Source organism: Trachypithecus francoisi, unplaced genomic scaffold (genome assembly GCF_009764315.1).
Source record: "Trachypithecus francoisi isolate TF-2019V2 unplaced genomic scaffold, Tfra_2.0 Lachesis_group7, whole genome shotgun sequence".
In the NCBI taxonomy this organism is placed as follows: Eukaryota; Metazoa; Chordata; class Mammalia; order Primates; family Cercopithecidae; genus Trachypithecus; species Trachypithecus francoisi.
Window position 1 is genome coordinate 53,560,696 of NW_022681472.1, and position 19,002 is coordinate 53,579,697.

At 38.0% G+C, this 19,002-nt stretch overlaps 1 protein-coding gene across 8 annotated transcripts in view; it reads left to right on the top strand.

Annotated features, from left to right (window-relative positions):
* MTDH (metadherin) overlaps positions 1 to 19,002 on the top strand; it is an 80,574-nt gene that overhangs the window by 37,441 nt on the left and 24,131 nt on the right. For 2 of the 8 annotated variants that reach the window (XM_033203398.1, XM_033203395.1), the window contains exons 3-8: positions 1,202 to 1,286; positions 1,972 to 2,148; positions 3,563 to 3,628; positions 5,500 to 5,736; positions 10,662 to 10,751; positions 14,245 to 14,343. In XM_033203398.1, the coding sequence (XP_033059289.1) occupies positions 1,202 to 1,286; positions 1,972 to 2,148; positions 3,563 to 3,628; positions 5,500 to 5,736; positions 10,662 to 10,751; positions 14,245 to 14,343 (754 nt within the window). The remainder of the gene's footprint in view (positions 1 to 1,201; positions 1,287 to 1,971; positions 2,149 to 3,562; positions 3,629 to 5,499; positions 5,737 to 10,661; positions 10,752 to 14,244; positions 14,344 to 19,002) is intronic. The other 6 variants (XM_033203402.1, XM_033203397.1, XM_033203396.1 and 3 more) reach the window with 5 other exon arrangements.

The following is a 19,002-nucleotide window of genomic DNA, read 5'->3' on the forward strand; positions in this document are numbered from 1 at the left end:
TCATTGCTTACTCACTTGCTCAAATTCATTTACTGCCTCTTAAGATAGTGTGCAGTACTTTGGGAGGCCAAGGCGGACAGAACACAAGGTTAGGAGTTCGAGACCAGCCTGGCCAACATGGTGAAGCCCTGTCTCTAATAAAAATACAAAAATTAGCCAGGTGTGGTGGCGGGCACCTGTAATCCCAGCTACTCCAGAGACTGAGGCAGGAGAATTGCTTGAACCCGGGAGGTGGAGGTTACGGTAAGCTGAGATCGCGCCACTGCACTCCAACCTGGGTGACAGAGCAAGACTCCGTCTCGGGAAAGAAAAAAAAAAAGAGTGTGCGGTAATATATAAACATAGCTGATGTCAATAAATAGCTAAATAAGTGAATACAAAGTATAAAAATACTATTGTATAAATGTTAATTCTCTTTTGGAAGCACTTATCTAAATACAGAAATTATGGCTTATTTCGTTTTTAGCAAGGTTTTGAAAGGATAAAACAATATTAGCAGAAGGGAATTGGAAGATCATTCGAAAACAACCATAGCTTGTATGCGTATAGGTATTTTATCTATTATTAAACATCTGTATACAAATCCTAGGTATTTTAACATTGCTTTGAAACTGAAAAAATAGTACCTGCTATGTACAATTGACCCATTAATTTGTTATACATAGAATATAGCAACAATCTGTTTTATGCAATCCAAAAACAATAATCACCACATAATTTTTCATCTGAACATGTTGCAATAGATTTTAATTTTATTGCTTCGAAAACACCGTATTACAGTACCTTATTTATGATGTAACTTATATTAGCATGATGTGGAAGGGCACAGACTTTGGAGCCAGACAGACCTAGTTCCTATTATGACTTAGTTTACTAACATTGTGATGTGGTACAATTTAGTTAATATTTAACATCTCTGAGTTTTCATTTCCTCATCTCTAAAATGGGGCTAATACCTTGTCCAGCAAGTTTCTTTTAAGGAATACATAAGGAAATGAGTACAGAATACTTAACACATAGTAACCACTCACTCAATGGTAACCTCATATGATTATTATTGCCACTTAATATGTTAAGTTTTTTAAATCAAACATTAAATTTTTTTTAGTTGTCAGCATCATACATTTCATTATGTATTTTACTGACTCCTACTTATCAAAAATATAATGAAATATTAAGTAACATTCTATTTTACTTTCAGTCAAAGAAAAATAAGAAGAAATCAAAGTCAGATGCTAAAGCAGTGCAAAACAGTTCACGCCATGATGGAAAGGAAGTTGATGAAGGTACTTGAGCAAGGGAAAGGACTAGAAAATTTTTAATCCTTTTTTATCAAAGTGTGTTATATAAAAACTGCATTTGTTTTACTTTGTAGACCTTAATATATAGAGCTGTGACACTGTTAGGAAACACTTTTGTTAAGGATCCAGTAGTGCTTTTTCTGAAGAGAACTGCCTTGAAATTTAAAGTCAAGCTCAGTATTTTGAGCAATTAAAAAGTCATTCATCTTGTCTTTGTCTCCTGGAATTATGGTTTGTTTGTTTGTTTTCCCCACATGGTTCTTAAATATACCATTCCTGAAAGACTTTGTACAAAATTCATTAGAAGTCATTTATTATCATCACCTAATAAACCCATGTATTAGTGATTATATATAATACTCTCCTATCACTTCTACCTAGCAAGATAAAAAAAGATAGACAAGATGACTTATATATGTCACTTTTTCTAAACCATAGATGACAGATTTGATAAAAATTACCAGAATAAATAATAGCAGTTGCCTAAAACAACATAATGAAATTAGAACACATTCTTAGGATGAGTTAATATAATCAACACTCTTGGTTTTAGCTTAACATCTAAATTTATCATGATATTTTATGTGCTCCACCCCATTTTCTCCCCCAAAACTACAACTTTTTTGTCTTCCCCTTACTGAATAACATTTTTTTTCTGGGGCTGTGTCAGGAGCCTGGGAAACTAAAATTAGTCACAGAGAGAAACGACAGCAACGTAAACGTGATAAGGTGCTGACTGATTCTGGTTCATTGGATTCAACTATCCCTGGGATAGAAAATACCATCACAGTTACCACCGAGCAACTTACAACCGCATCATTTCCTGTTGGTTCCAAGAAGAATAAAGGTATATTAGTGGAACATAAGACAGTGGTACATCAAATCAAACTCCTTTTATTCGGATGTACAAAATATCATTATGTCAAAATCTGACTATTTTGAATGCTAACATCATTGTGCTGATATACCCTTCTTCATGAGAGTATTGTGAACCGTGTATCGGTTTACCGAATACCAGCAGTGTTGTTACATGTTGGCTAATGAATGGCCTATTAAATTAAAATTTGCCTTTCTGCCTTGAGTCATATGAGAAAATGATGTTGCCACTTTTCTAGTGTGTATCACTTTGCCCCAGCTCTCTTGCATCTCCGTTCCTTAGAGTGGATAAGACATTTATTAAATGAAATGATTTATCACCATTTTGCATGTTGAGAGCTTTCATTCCAAGATGAATCATGCATGTTCTGGTTAGTGCAGGTTGTGTCTGGATTTCTTATCACCCCAGCTTTTTGAGAATATCATAGATGTTTGATAGAGCTAGGCCACAACTTCAAAGATTGAGCTAATGTTCTTTCTCTCAAGTATTGATATTTCAGATGTTCATACTATCCAATACTGGTGGCTTCTTGGTAGCCCACTCTTTACATTACCATCATTTTTACCCTGGAGACACCAGTCTGCAAAGTGATACTGTTCAATTTGCTTGAAAGCATTGGCGTATCTTCCTTGTCTTTTTGTTAATGATCTTCCCACCTCCCCACACCTCAGTTGTTTCCAGGCCATTTTCTTAGCCTTGTTACCTTTTATTTTTTGCTTGATAACTTGGTGGAATTTATTGCCATGGTACAGCAATGACTTCTACTTACCCATTTTCACTGTTACATGTTAGCTATGCTTTAGTATTTTTGTTGATTCTTTTTCACTGTCTTGTGCATGCCATCCTTGCACAATCCTATGTCATGCTGGTTTTTTTAAACATTGTGATCATTATGCTTTTTAGTGTCAGAGAAATAGTATTTTTGTGTTATAATGTGTATTCTCACCTCTTGCCATATTTCCTAAGTCCTGGTCCCAAATACTGGCAAAGTTCTTCATAAGTTGATGTGTTTGCTTCCAGGATTGTTGAAAAGGCAGCTGGTGTTGTTGAGAGGTGGCAAAGTTGAATCCAATTACAGAGCCCAATACTCCAGTTCCTACTTAAAATAATCTTGATAACTGTTATAGAATAGCAAACTCTGTCTGTACGTAGGCAGTTTTCCAGGTTCTTTATTGGCATTTTAGTTGACTAAGAATATGGTAACCAGAAAACTCAATTCCTTACCAACAGGGAACTTTTGACTTTTTTCCAGTAGAAGAATTTAGCACTTGAAGGAGCAATTTATAATAGATAATAAGTAAAAATTAATTTATGTGTTACTCCTAATTTAATGTGCATAGTGGCCTATTTAGTATTAAATAAATTTTATTTCTATTTTAACCAGGTGATTCTCATCTAAATGTTCAAGTTAGCAACTTTAAATCTGGAAAAGGAGATTCTACACTTCAGGGTGAGAGAAATTACATATAACTTAAATTGAAGGCCCGTCAAAATAGAAATTTATATACATATCTCTTTCCTCACATGAATGACACAGAAGGAAAGAAAAAAGTCTTAAAATGATTTTTAATTAATAAAGTAACATAATCACAGTCCAGAGATTTTGGAAAATAAATAAAAAGAAAAATCACTCCCACTTCTAACAATCTTTGGTATGTTCTAGTCTTTTTTCCCCCATATATAAAAACATTCATTAGTCACTTATATGCAATTTTGAATCTTGTTTATATCACTACTAAGTCAGCAGAGAAGAAAGATTTTTGTTGGGCTTGGGTTTAATATAGCATATATCGGATAAAATACTTGATGCTAGTATGTTTTTAAAAAAAAAAGCCTTAGTTCCTATAATGTTTTAACTGCTTCCTTGACAGTTCAAATATTTTCACAATGAATGGACTATAGTCTAAAGTTTTTCATTGTTTTATAAATAGAAAATATTTTATTTACTCATTTATGATAAAGATTGAATTAAGTAGAGTGTTACGCCTGACCTGAAAACAAAAGTGTTGTAGTAAAATAAATTTGGAAATGAAAAAAGCACCTTCTCATTTCAGGCTTTTTAATTTTTTTGGAGATGAAGTTTTGCCCTTGTTGCCCGGGCTGGAGTGTAGTGGCGTGGTCTTGGCTCACTGCAGTCTCCACCTCCCGGGTGCAAGCGATTCTCCTGCCTCAACCTTCCGAGTAGCTGGGATTGCAGGCACCCGCCACCATACCCGGCTAATTTTTGTATTTTTTAGGAGAGACGGAGTTTCACCATGTTGGCCAGGCTGGTCTCAAACTCCTGACCTCAGGTGATCCACACACCTCGGCCTCCCAATGTGCTGGGATTACAGGCATCAGGCTTCTTTTTTTTCTTTTTTTTTTTTTTTTTTTTTTTTGAGACAGAATTTTGCTTGTTGCCCAGGCTGGAGTGCAGTGGCACTATCTCGGCTCACTGCAACCTCCGCCTCCTGGATTCAAACAATTCTGCCTCAGCCTCGTGAGTAGCTGGGATTACAGGTTGCCACCACGCCTGGCTAATTTTTGTGTTTTTAGTAGAGGCAGGGTTTCACCACGTTGGCCAGGCTAGTCTCGAACTCCTGACCTCAGGTCATCTGCCTGCCCCCAGCCTCCCAAAGTGCTGGGATTACAGGCATGAGCCACTGCGCCCAGCCTCATTTCAGGCTTTTCAGTGCTTGTTCTTAGCACTGTCAGCTTCCTTCATGCTTATGGTTCTCAACCCTGGCTACACGTTAGTTATCCAGGAAGCTTTAAAAAACAACACGAACACGCATATATGTAAAAAGAAACATGTACTTATCTGTACACACACTTATGTGTATTCGTGTATGTGTACATACATACACTATACATACATAATGATATGTGGGCTCCACCACAAAGATTCTCATTTTAATTGGTCTGGGCTGAGGCTCCAGAGTCTATTGTTAATTAGTTTTTCGGTTAATATTAATGTGCAGCCAGGTTTTAGAATCGTTGCTTGAGACATAATGTAATATACATAAATAATTAAGGAAAGAACATGTAACTAAGGAGATGTCTTCATATTCTTAGTGGGTGAGTATTCAGAATATGTGTCATTTTCCTGTTTGCTCTGTTGCACTTCCTTCGAGCAAGTCATTCTGCTGTTGACAACTTTGTTAGTATATATGTTATGTTCAAGCCTCCTGTTTTTAAATTAAAAAGGCAATCCTTGGTGATCAAAGGATAGTAGGGGAAGTGAGTGATAAATGTAAGTCAAGCAATCATAGAAATGTGAAAATATCCCAGTTTTAAGAAGTCATGTACCTGTTTTTTAATCTTCATTTTCTTTTCTTTAAGTTTCTTCAGGATTGAATGAAAACCTCACTGTCAATGGAGGAGGCTGGAATGAAAAGTCTGTAAAACTCTCCTCACAGATCAGTGCAGGTGAGGAGAAGTGGAACTCCGTTTCACCTGCTTCTGCAGGAAAGAGGAAAACTGAGCCGTCTGCCTGGAGTCAAGACACTGGAGATGCTAATGCAAATGGAAAAGACTGGGGAAGGAGTTGGAGTGACCGTTCAATATTTTCTGGCATTGGTAAGAAGTGTTAGAAAAATTTATTTAAAATTACTAATCTTGTACATTTTTAATTTTTCAGAAATGGGAAAAACTATGAACAGAAAAATAAGTACTGCTCTGCAGAAATAATAGTAATAATTAACTCATCTCACATCCTTTTTGTAGAGGAAGGTGGAAACTAAATAAGTAAATAACATTTATCATTTACTCTTTGCATAGTGCTTTCACATACTTTATCACATTTGATTATCAGCATAGCTAACTGGTGTAATTATATATTCTTAGTGATGGGATACATGTAATGTGTAAGTAGACTTTTTGATTAATTTCAACAATTCTGTTGAGTCTAAATAAAAATAGTAAATGGAAGTATAGTTGATAACATCCACTTACAGAGTATTTTACAGTCTGCAAAGTGCCCATTTATAATTAAATTTTCCTCTGGATTTTAATATAAAGACCAATAGTTGAGAAGCTTGTTTCTGTTGAGAGCCATCAAGTTAAAAGCAAGTTAATTTTCATGTGTGTGTCTGTCTGTCTGTGTGTGTATTATAGAAAAGAAATCCACATTACACGTGGGAAACTGCAAAATGATAAGGAAAATCCCACAGTTATCACTGTGCCACCTAGTGACAACCACTGTTGTTTATATTTCTTCTCTCTCCCTTTCGCCTGTCCGCAACTGTGTATAGTGTTTTCTGTTGTTGCTCTTTTTTATTTGTTTTTTTAATGGAGTCTCGCTCCGTCTCCCAGACTGGAGTGCAGTCGTGCGATCTCAGCTCACTGCAACCTCCACCTCCCGGGTTCAAGCGATTCTACTACCTCAGCCTCCCAGGTAGCTGGGATTACAGACATGCATCACCATACCTAGCTAATTTTTCTATTTTTAGTAGGGACAGAGTTTTGCCATGTTGGCCAGGCTGATCTTGAACTCCTGACCTCAGGTGATCTGCCAGCCTCGGCCTCCCAAAGTGCTGGGATTACAAGCGTGAGCCATTGTGCCCGGCCTATAGTTTTACTTTAGTATTTTTGTGTTTGATGTAACTCAAATTGAATGTGCATGTTTATGTCTCCCCTAGTCCCCACGTAACATTGTAACATGAACATTTTCCTTACTTTTTGTAAGTATATTTAATGGCCCTATAATGTTAGCATAATTTACTTAACTATTCCCATATTATTCAAGAAGTATTTTATTTATTTATTTATTTTTTGAGATGGAGTCTCGCTTTGTCACTGCCCCACTAGAGTGCAATGGCGTGATCTTGGCTCACACCACCCTCTGCCTCCTGGGTTCAAGCAATTCTGCTGCCTCAACCTCCCAAGTAACTGGGATTACAGACGTACGCCACCACACCAAGATAATTTTTTTTTGTATTTTTAGTAGAGATGGGGTTTCACCATGTTGCCCAGGCTAGTTTCAAATTCCTGTCCTCAAGTGATCCGCCCACCTCACCTCCTAAAGTGTTAGGATTATAGGCGTGAGCCACCACGCCCAGCCAATTTTCCTTTTTTTAACCCGTTGTAGATAATGTTTTACTGAATATATTTGTTTGGGATTTTTTTGTTGTTGTTTTTAAGATGGAGTCTCGCTCTGTTACCCAGGCTGGAGTGCAGTGGCATGATTTCAGCTCACTACAACCTCTGCCTCCTGAGTTCCAGCATTTGCATTTCTCGTGCCTCAGCCACCCGAGTAGCTGGGATTACAGGCGCACACCACCACACCCGGCTAATTTTTGTATTTTTTTAGTAGAGATGGGGTTTTACCATGTTGGCCAGACTGGTCTCGAACTCTTGACCTCAAGTGATCTTCCTGCCCCAGCCTCCCAAAGTATTGGGATTATAGGTGTGAGCCACCACACCTGGCCATGTTTGGCAGTTATTTCTTAAGGACAGAGTCTTGTGAGTTATATTGGATTAAAGGGAATATAAATGTTTGTGATGCTCCACTACATAGTGCCTAAGTATTTTCTAAGAGAGTTGTTCTAATTTATACTCAAAGCATCAGTGTAAGTGCCCATTTATCATATACTTACCAAGGTTGGGGATTTTTTTTTTTTTTCGCCTTTTCTAATTCAATAAGCAAAAAGTACGTAAATTATTTTGGTTAACTTTTTAGAATCACTAATGAGATTGAAAATTTTTCCATAACTTTCTTGGTCATTTATTTTTTTCTTTGTTTTTTTGTTTGAGATGGAGTCTCGCTCTGTCGCCCAGGCTGGAATGCAGCACAATCTCAGCTCACTGCAACCTCCATCTCTCAGGTTCAAGTGGTTCTTCTGCCTCAGCATCCTGAGTAGCCGGGATTACAGGGGCCTGTCACCACAACCGGCTAATTTTTGTACTTTTGGTAGAGACAGGGTTTCACCATGTTGGCTAGGCTGTTCTCGAACTCCTGACCTCATGATCCGCCCATCTTGGCTTCCCGAAGTGCTGGGATGACAGGCATGAGCCACCATGCCCGGCCCTTTCTTGGTCATCTTTATTTATTTTATGAATTGTCTGTCCATGTCATTTTCCCATTTGTCTAATGAGCTCTTTGTGTTTTTTTTGTTTTGTTTTGTTTTTAATTTTTTGAGAAAGGGTCTCACTCTGTTGTCCAGGCTGGAGTGCAGTGGTGTGATTATTGCTCACTGCAGCCTCGACTTCCAGGGCTCAAATGATCTTGCCGCCTTAGCCTCCTTAGTAGCTGGGACCACAGGCATGTGCCACCACACCCGGCTAATTTTGGTATTTTTTGCAGAGACGCAGTTTTGCCATGTTGCCCTGGCCGGTCTCAAACTCCTGGGCTCAAGTGATCCACCTGTCTCGGCGTCTCAAAGTGCTGGGATTACAGATGTGGGCCACCATGTCTGCCTACTGTTTTATTTTTTAAATCTAGTTATACTTTCTTGTGCATTAAACATACAATTTTTTCTCTCGTGCTTATTGCAGATATTTTTATCTCTTCCAATTTGAGGGAGCAATAGACACTAGAAACTTTTTAGTATGTAACTAGAAAAATATTTCTTCTTTTTTTTTTTGGAGATGGAGTTTCGCTCGTTGCCTAGGCTGTAGTGCAATGGCGCAATCCGGACTCACCACAACCTCTGCCTTTCAGGTTCAAGCAATTCTCCTGCCTCAGCCTCCTGAGTAGCTGGGATTACAGGCATGCTCCACCACGCCTGGCTAATTTTGTATTTTTAGTAGAGACGGGGTTCCTCCATGTTGGTCAGGCTGGTCTCAAACTCCTAGCCCCAGGTGATCAACCTGCCTCGGCCTCCCAAAGTGCTGGGATTATAGGCGTGAGCCGCCAACCCCGGCCCCTCTCTTTTAAAGCTAACACCCTTAAAAATCAAACTCTAGATCATTTAATTATATTGTTCTTAAGCTTGCTCTCCCTTCCTCCCCATTATATTGAAAAATTGTGTAAAAGTATCTAAACTTGTTTGAAAGAGACATTCCCTTGCCTGGGTGTGGTGGCTCATGTCTGTAATCCTGGCACTTTGCAGGGCTGAGGCGGGGAGATTACCTGAGCCCAGGAGTTCAAGACCAGCCTGGGCAGCATGGTGAAACCTTTTCTCTACTAAAATACAAAAAATTCGCTGGGCATGGTGGCACGTGCCTGTAATCCCAGCTACTCGGGAGGCTGAGACAGGACAATTGCTTAAACCCGGGAGGCGGAGATTGCAGTGAGCCAAGGTCGTGCCACTGCACTCCAGCCTGGGCAACAGAGCAAGACTCCATCTCAAAAAGAAAAAAATTCCCACTCTCATTTTCAGCAAAGAAGAAAGCATTAATTTCTATGCTGTGAAGCATCCTTTCATATTTGGTAAAATAAATGGTTGAATTTTATGGAGTAATGTTAGGAACTGTGTGACCTTTTGGGATATTTACAATTTGCAATTTTTTTTTTTTTCTTTTAGATGGAGGCTTGCTCTGTCACCCAGTCTGGAGTGCACGATCTTGGCACGATCTTGGCTCACTGCAACCTCCGCCTCAGTAACTGGGATTACAGGCACGTGCCACCATGCCCAGCTAATTTTTGTATTTTTAATAGAGATGGGGTCTCACCATGTTGGCCAGGCTGGTCTTGAACTCCTGACCTCGTAATGGGCCCGCCTCGGCCCCAGAAAATGCTTGTATTACAGGCGTGAGCCACTCCGCCCAGCCTACAGTTTACTTATAAAAACTATATAGCATTTCATAGTTAGGACATAAATTAGATGGTATTTGCTTAATGTTGTTACAGATAATATTAAAAAGCAAATTAAGAGTTCCTGCCTAGATAGACTAGGACCTATATTGAAATTGAAAGGGAACTATATTAGGTTTGTAATGGGTCACTGAAAAGAGACATGTGACTCATCTCATGGAGGTTTACGTTCTTCAAAATAAGAAAGAAATGTCTTGAAAATATTGAGAAAGTAGCATGGTATAGAGGAATGAACAGGGACTGGTTCAGACAGATCTGTTAGGTATAAATCTCTATTCTTCTACGTGATAGCTTTTATGGACATTCAGGCTAGTTATTTAACCTGTATGAACCTCATACTTATGTAATTGTGAGGATTTGTTGTAATGGAAGTCAAGTACCAAGTTCAGTGCTATCCCAAAGTAGCTGCTTAATTATGATAGATAATAATGCAGCTTGGTACAGTGGAAAAGAGCATAGGCTTTGGGAATTGACTTCAGTTGCATTCGTGGCTCCTCTGTTTTCTAGCTATTAGCAAGTCACTTAATTGCTCCAAAACTGCCTAGCAAAGTTGCTGTAAGGATTAGAAGTGGTTGGTGTAAGGGGCCCAGCTACATAATAAATATTCAGTAAATAGTAGCTATTGCTATATTAAGTGATTCTCATTTCTAAGATTATCTTTAAATATTATCATAGTTTTAAATCTTAACATATCTTTCAAATCTGATTGCAAATTGAAGGTTCCAAGTGATGTTTTTTATTTTAACAGCTGCTTGGTCTAGTGTGGATAGGGGAATGAATACCTCTGAACAGAATTCTGCTTCTTTTGCATCTCTCACACTTAACTCTGCTGTTTCTGGTATGTGAAAACAGTCTTTTGTTCAGCTAACAAAAACATTTGTTTAATTTTAGTGCTTGCTATTTGAAGAGCTAATCAACATCAAGTACTGCTATCAATATAAACAGCAGGTATTATAAAGTGGCAGAGGCCTTTACAACAAGAAGAGAAGACCTAAATTCTTATGTGCAAATGGCTTAATTCCTCTCTCTAGGGGAGTAAGGATTCTGTAGCTTGAGATCACTGACAGTGCATTGGCACACAGACAAATACACACGAAAGGCCTTCCCTTCAGGTTCATATTCTTCTGTTGCTAAGGTAGTCCTACCATACTTTTAGTTACAATTTGACATTTTACTTCTGTTCACCGTTACTCATCATGAGTTTAAAACTAACCCTTTCAGGTTATGGATTCCCACATAATACCTCTTAAGTATCTATTGATTTATAAAATACATGATTACTAATAAACTACTGTCAATGCTACATTACTTAAATGGATATATGTTTTGTTAATCATATAAAAGCTATATATATTTAACAAATATTACATAAATATGGGAGGCCAGGTGTGGTGGCTCACATCTATAATCCCAGCACATAGGGAGGCTGAGGTGGGAAGATCACTTGAGCCTAGGAGTTCAAGACCAGCCTGGGCAACTACATCACTACATAATTTTTTTAAAAAACTTAGCCAGGCATGGTGGTGTTTGCCTGTGGTCCCAGCTACTCAGGAGGCTGTGGTGGGAGGATCGCATTGGTCTGGGAGGTTGAAGCTACAATGAGCAATGAGTTGTGAGTGCTCCACTGCACTTCAGACTGAGTGACAGACTCTTTCTTAAAACATATATATATATGTGTGTGTGTGTGTATGTTATGGGAGACATTGTTTAGTTTGGAATTCGTGGAACCAGTTTACTAATTTTGTAGTTCCACAGTGTCTGGAATCACTAACTTAGAAAGGGGATCAGCAAACTTTTTGTATAAAGGGACAGATGGTAAACATTTTAGGCCTTGTGGGCCATGCAGCCTCTGTTGCAGTTACTCAACCCTGCCATTGTAACAGGAAGCAACCTGAGACAGTAAGCAAATGACTGTCTGGTTATAAAATATTATTATTTTGATTTTTTTTTTTTCCTTTTGAGACGGAGTCTCGCTCTGTCGCCAGGCTGGAATGCAGTGGCGCAATCTCAGCTCACTGCAGCCTCCGGCTCCCTGGTTCAAATGATTCTCCTGCCTCAGCCTCCCAAGTGTCTGGTACTACAGGCATGCACCACCATACCCGGCTAATTTTTTGTATTTTTAGTAGAGACAGGGTTTTACCATATTAGCCAGGATGGTCTCCATCTCTTGACCTCATGATCTGCCTGCCTCAGCCTCCCAAAGTGCTGGGATTACAGGCATGAGCCATTGCGCCTGGCCTGATTTTTTATTTAACCGTTTAAAAATGTAAGAACTATTCTTGGCTCATGGGCCATATAAAAACCTGATGGTTGGATTTGGTCTGTGGGTCATAGTTTGCTAAACTCTGATCTCATAGACCACATTTCAGTTCCAGAGGTACAAGTTTATTGCTTCTTCATTTGATGACTCTCTACAACATACATGCTATTCCCTTCATATATGCAGAGAAAGCAGTGTGGGCTGCTAAAGGAATAGCACCAGTGTTACAGTACTGCTTCTAAGCAGATAATATATTTATTACATGTGAATTTTATAGGGTTACTCTGTTGGTTAAAGTTTACATTAAAATATACATATTAAACATATATATAGAGAGAGTATATATCAAGCAGATAATATATTAGTGGAATGCTGCTGGTAAGATCATCTGTAACCAAGAAGAAATTTATAAATTAGTAAGGACTCTGGTAGGAGGACGTGATTGTGTGTAACACTTTTATACTAATCAAGTATCTTTTCTTCCTAACCATTTCTTTATATAGTGGCTCTGAATCCAAAATACATATCAGAGTCATCTAAGGACTCCAGTACACAAGTAAATTCCGATTCAAAAGGGGTGTGTGTGTGTGTGTGTGTGTACGCATGCGCGTGCACACACGTGCCTGATGGAGAACCACTGCTTTACATTTACATCCTAAAATGAATTTATATCTATAAAGCAAGGGATTTGACCTGGCATCAGTGGACTCATATGCCCCCAAAACTATATGCAAAATTTTGTGTTAAGCTCTGGACAGTAGACTACCACAGCTTTCATCAGGTTCCTAAAAGACTGTGTGAACCCACTCTCACCCAACCTACTCCCCTCACCTGAGAAAAAACAAAAACAGACAAAACTTATGAAATAATATTTTGTTTTCTTTAAATGCACTTGAACTTAGTCTCTAGACCTCCTGCAACTCTTCTTGTCTCTTTGGCTTCTCTCTGCCTCACCTCTCTAGATAACCACCTATTTTTTTAATGTTTCTTAGCCAAAAGATTCTGGGTAACTCAGACATTTTCTAGTTCCCTCTTTCAGGGTTCTGAGGATACATAGCCCTGAAACATCCAGGACTAAAATGATCAATGGCAGAGATTTCTATTGTGTTTTATTTTCCATTAAGAAGAAGGAAAAAACAACTTTTTTTTGACTTCTTGAAATTTGTAGGCAGAGCACAGTGGCTCATGCCTGTAATCCCAGCACTTTGGGAGGCCGAAGAGGATCCCTGGAGGCCAGGAGTTCAGGACCAGCCTGGGCAACACAGGGAGACCCTCTCTCTACAAAAAAAAAATTAAAAACTAAGCCAGGAAACCAGGCGTGGTGGCTTATGCCTGTAATCCCAGCACTTTGGGAGGCCAAGGCAGGAGGATCACTTAAGCCTAGGAGTTCAAGACCAGCCTGGGCAATGTGGTAAAACCCCATCTCTACAAAAAATACAAAAATTAGCTGGGTATGGTAATGTGTGCCTTTGTCGCAACTACTCGGGAGGCTGAGGTAGGTGGATTGCTTGAGCCGAGGAGGCAGAGATTGCAGTGAGCTGAGACTGTGCCACTACACTCCAGCCTTGGCAACAAAGCGGGACTCTGTCTCAAAAAAAGAAAAAATTTAAAAAGCCCAGCATGGTGGTACAAGCCTGTGGTTCCAGCTGCCTGGGATGCTGAGGTAGGAGGATCTCTTGAGCCTGCGAGGTTGAAGCTGCAGTGAGCCATGATCATGCCACTGCACTTCATCCTGAGTGACAGAGTAAGATCCTGTCTCAAAAAAAAAAAAGAAAAGAAAATTGTAGGTAACGAGTTGACGTATAATACAAAACACAAAATGTAATGGATTGGTGCTAGGGAAAACATAAATTTCTGATCATTGAATTTGATCAAGTGATTATCATAGTTAATCTAAAATTACCCTCAATTCTACTTTTCCTTTTAACTTAACTCTTTTTCTAATGTCTGAATTTTTCCTTTTAGGAGAAATTTTAAAAATAAAGTCTCCATGTCAAAGTATAGAACTATTGTTATGAAACATCATAGGAAATTCCATTTTTAATTTTATTGCATTCGTTTTTCATTTAAGGGTCTACTGCTGAGCCAGTTTCTCAGTCTACCACTTCTGATTATCAGTGGGATGTTAGCCGTAATCAACCCTATATCGATGATGAATGGTCTGGGTTAAGTATGTCCTTTTAAAAATTATCAGTTATTTTTTTCAGATTTTTCTTTGTAGCACCCTGAATTCATGCTTTATGTTTTAATTTTAATTCTAATTTCTCACCTTTAAAGGTCATAAGAATATAATTTAATACCAAATGTACTACTTGAAACCTGGTTATTGAATACCTGTAGAATTAAAACTGAATTTTCATAATTGAGGAAATATTTAAACATAAAGTTTTCTTCTAGTTGCTCTGTAGTATTTCTAGTTTTTAAATTTTTTGTTTTAAATGAATGTCTGTTTCTCCTCCTAGGTAGTATAATAGACTGACTTCAATATACAGGAATGGCTTTGTATTTGTGAAGTGTACACACATTTTTGTGCTGGTGGAAAACTACTTTCCTAACCCAGTTGCCAACAGAAGTTTAGTTAAAGGAAAACTCATTTTAGAAGGGAAGAATATAGTTTGTATGTTCAGAAAGTTCATGCCGTCTTCATTAAAAAAAAAAAATAGGAGATTTTTCCCTCACAAACCTAAATCTCAAAATTTACTTTCTCTGAATTTTTATTTCACGTCCTTTTTTACTATTTACTGTTTTCTACTATTAGCACTTATATGTTCCCTGTGGGGTTTTCCACCATTTTTAAGCATATGTTTTGCTTCTCCAAGTAAAGAACCCTCTGAAAGTGGGGACTAGTACTCTTTTATACACTCAGGACCTAGTGAAAGCCTTTATACATAGGTGCTCAGTAGTAATAAGAATGACAATAAAAATCAGTGTGCCAGGCACTGGTTTTAGTCTTTTGGATTTTGTTATCTCATTTAATGCTTAAAACATTTCTGTGTGGTAGGTTTTATTTGTTTCCACACTTTCCAGATGAAAAAACTGTGACAAGGGAAAGTTATCTAGCTTTCCCCAGGCCACACAGTTAGTTAAATGGAGGAAGGTGGTATTCATACCTTGCTAGTCTGGCCCCAGAGTTCATGCTCTTAACCACTCTCTGGTACAGCCTTGGTGATGATAGTAATCATCAAGGTAAGCTTGCGACACAGTGGTTAAAACACAGTTTTTACAGATTAAGGGAGATGAGGGGAGAAAGATCAGGGAGGACCATATTGTGAAGTGCCATGCCTTGAATTGCTGGCTAAAGATTAGGGAGCTGGGGGTTTTCAGTACTAGCTTAGACAGTAGATAAGAATTTTAGTCCTGACTCTAAAATGTAGTACCTCATGTGGTTTGGGCTTTGTCACTTATCTGGGAGCTGTAAAATCGAGCAAATAACGTGTCATATCTATTTTCATTGGTTGTTATGAGGTTTTAATGAGGTAATGGGTGAACATGAAAGCTCTGTAAATTACAGTCATCTCTCAGTATCCATGGGGGGTTGATTCCAGGACCCCCTTCAGATTCCAAAATCCCCACATGCTGAAGTCTCCTATGATAAAATGGCATAGTATTTGCATATAATCTACATGTATCTTCCCATATATTTTAAATTATCTCTTGATTACTTGTAGTACCTAGTATGGTGTAAATAGTTGTTATACTGTATTGTTTAGGGAATAATGACAAGAAAAAAAGTCTGTACATATTCAGTACAGGCACAGTTCATTCGTTTTTTTCCTGAATATTTTTGAACCCACAAATGGAAAACCCATGGATACGCAGGGCTGACTGTGTATGAAGTATTTAAATCCAAGGTTTTACAAGGATGTGAAAGCACTATTTTTTGGAGGAAAAAAACGTATATTTGTGCTTTTGGAAGAATTATCAGCTACATGCAGAATAGAATTGAGGAGGAATTGTAACAATGATAGGAGTGACTATAGGAAAAGCAGTAAGGTATCTTGGGCTGCTGTGGGTTGAGGCAGAGGAAAATTGAGTGGACAGGTCTCCAGGCTTTCCTGTTTGGACAGAATAGATCCACTTTTTATTTTATCCATATTAAGATACTTTGAATATGAAAAACATGATTGGCTGCTAAAATAAAAGATTTTTAAAACATGTATTCACAGGATTCTGTAGTTAATCAAAGTAATATGTATCAGAAACACCATCTTCCTCAACTTTGTTTCGCTGTATTGGCAGTCTTTTTAAGTCCAGAGTTTTTCTTCAACGTTTTCTCTGTAAGCTTTGTTTTCTGTGTCACCATCTTTAATTCTGCTCTATTATTGGTGCTCAGTGAATTTAATTATTACTTCTGAATTTCCAAAATGAATGATTTAGTATTTGAGATTACTAATCCACAAAGTATATTATGTTAGATTTACATTTACAGTATAATTAATATATTGACCCTCCAGTTTGAAGACATACATTAATCTGTTACTATCTTGACCATAAAGGAACAGCATTATTGTAACCCATGTAAAAAGTCAGATGTTGAATAGAACTTTTTCTTGGCACACAGGAGTGAATGAATTCACTGCAGCATAATGGAGTGGTTGAGAGCATGAGCTTTCAGGACAGACTACCTGGGTTTCAATCTTAACTTCCTTGCCTTTGCCCTTACGCAGGTTACATGATTATTCTATGCCTCAATTTCCTCATCTGTAAAAATAGTAATTCCTCCCCAACAGTACGGCTGAGAAGATTAAATGAGTTAATACATATAAAGCACTTAGAACACTGCCTCACATATAATAAATATAATAAATAGCCAGTAAGTGCTGCTGTTTCTGCTGTTGGTGTCCTTCTGGTGGCAAAATAAGTCTACCCAATGTGGTTAACATTGGAGAATGTCTTTCTAACATGATTGTTTTCTTTTATTAAAAAGTTATTAAAGTTTACATTGAATTAAGTTCTGACAAGAAACAGCTGACAACCAAATAAAGACCAGCAATGAGATGCTTAAACCTAAAACATTATTCTATAAGTGAATTAAATGGAGAGACAAATTCCTTACCCTTTTGAAAAGAAAACCAGTATGGCTCTTTGAAAAGACATTGGCAGACTAATGGGAAACTTTAGAGATGAGAAATTATAATTGAAGCAAACTATACTGTGAATCATTTTTAAGGGAACTATGTCTAAGAAGTTTTTTAGTATATTAGGCCTATGGATCTTAAGAATTAGTTACTCAGGCCGGTGCCATGGCTCACACTTGTAATCCCAGCACTTTGGGAAGCCAAGGTGCAAGGATGTCCTGAGCCTATGCATTCAAGACTGGCCTAGGCAACATAGTGAGACCCCATCTCTACAAAAAAAAATTAGCAGGGCGTGGTTCGCATGCCTGTAGTCCCAGCTACTCAGGAGTCTGAAGTGGGAGGATCACTTGAGCCTGAGAAGTCTAGGCTACAGTGTGCCATGATCTTGCCACTGCACTCCAGCCTGGGCAACAGAGTGAGACCTTGTCAAAAAGATACTTTCACTAAGCATTTTACTTGATTTTTATTTTTCGCCTCCACCTCCCACCACATGTATTAAGAAGATGGGTGAAATGTTGGTATATTGCCCACTCAGTTGCCTAAATTTTTTTCTACTTAGTGGTTTCTTTTCTGGCAAGAAGTCTTAGAGACATGGCTTATGGACAGCAATTTTCAAAATCTGGGTTTCTTATCTGTGAGAGTTAAGCAGAACCAATGATAGCTTTGGTATGTGAACCTCCTAAAAGTATTACTAATGAATGCTTAGTATAAGATGAGTAGTTGGTTCCAGACATCTACTAGATTGAATTGAAGTTTATCTTACATATGAAGTATATCTTACTGAGAGGTTCATCAGAATTGTGAGAAATAAATTTTTAACTATACATGCCTTATAGATTAGAAACTGGTTTTAATATCATCAGTGATAATAAAAACAATAGCTACCACTTATCGAGTGCTTACTGCATTGCCATGAATTGCTTTACATGTATCTCATATAATCCTCTCAGCAATCTTATGAAGTTGATAATAGAGCCCATTAAGAAACTTAACCAAAAAAAAAAGAAAAGAAAAAAAAAAGAAACTTAACCAAAATCATCTTGTTATTAAGTGGTAGAACAATATTCAAATGTACATTTGTTTGACGTGAAGGCCCATGCTCTTCGCCTCTGTGTTACTATGTAATACTCCAGATACTTGCTCATGGTGGTGAATTTAGAAATACAGGAAGGAACTTCCTTTTTTGTAACACATTTCACACTTGTAATCACCTGTTCCATGTTTTTTGTCCACTAGACTAAATTCTTACGTTGTCTCTCCCTGTCCTCCGCTAGCTTAGCTCTTTGTTCCACAGCCCTCATGGCAGAATCTATCACTCTGTATTTAATTGTTTGTTAAGCTTATCTGTCTTTTTTTTTTTTTTTTTTTTTTTTCCTTTTTGTGGAGAACGGGGTCTCGCTGTATTACCCAGGCGGGTCTCGAACTCCTGGGCTCAAGCTATCCTCCCGCCTCTGCCTCCCTGAGAGCTGGGATTACAGGCGTGAGCCATGGTGCCCGGCTGTTAAGCTTACCTATCTTCACCCCTGAATAGACAGACTACAAACTGCATGTTTAGAGGGATTCTATTTTACTTATTTTTGTATCTCTAGTACCTACCTAGCTCAAGTTCTAGCACATAGTAAGTGCTTAATAAGGATTAGATAGACGTAATTTCACTATTAAAATATATTTATTATTCCAACCTGGGCAATATAGTGACACCCCTTCTCTACAAAAAATTTTAAAATTAGCCAGGCATGGTGGCACACGGC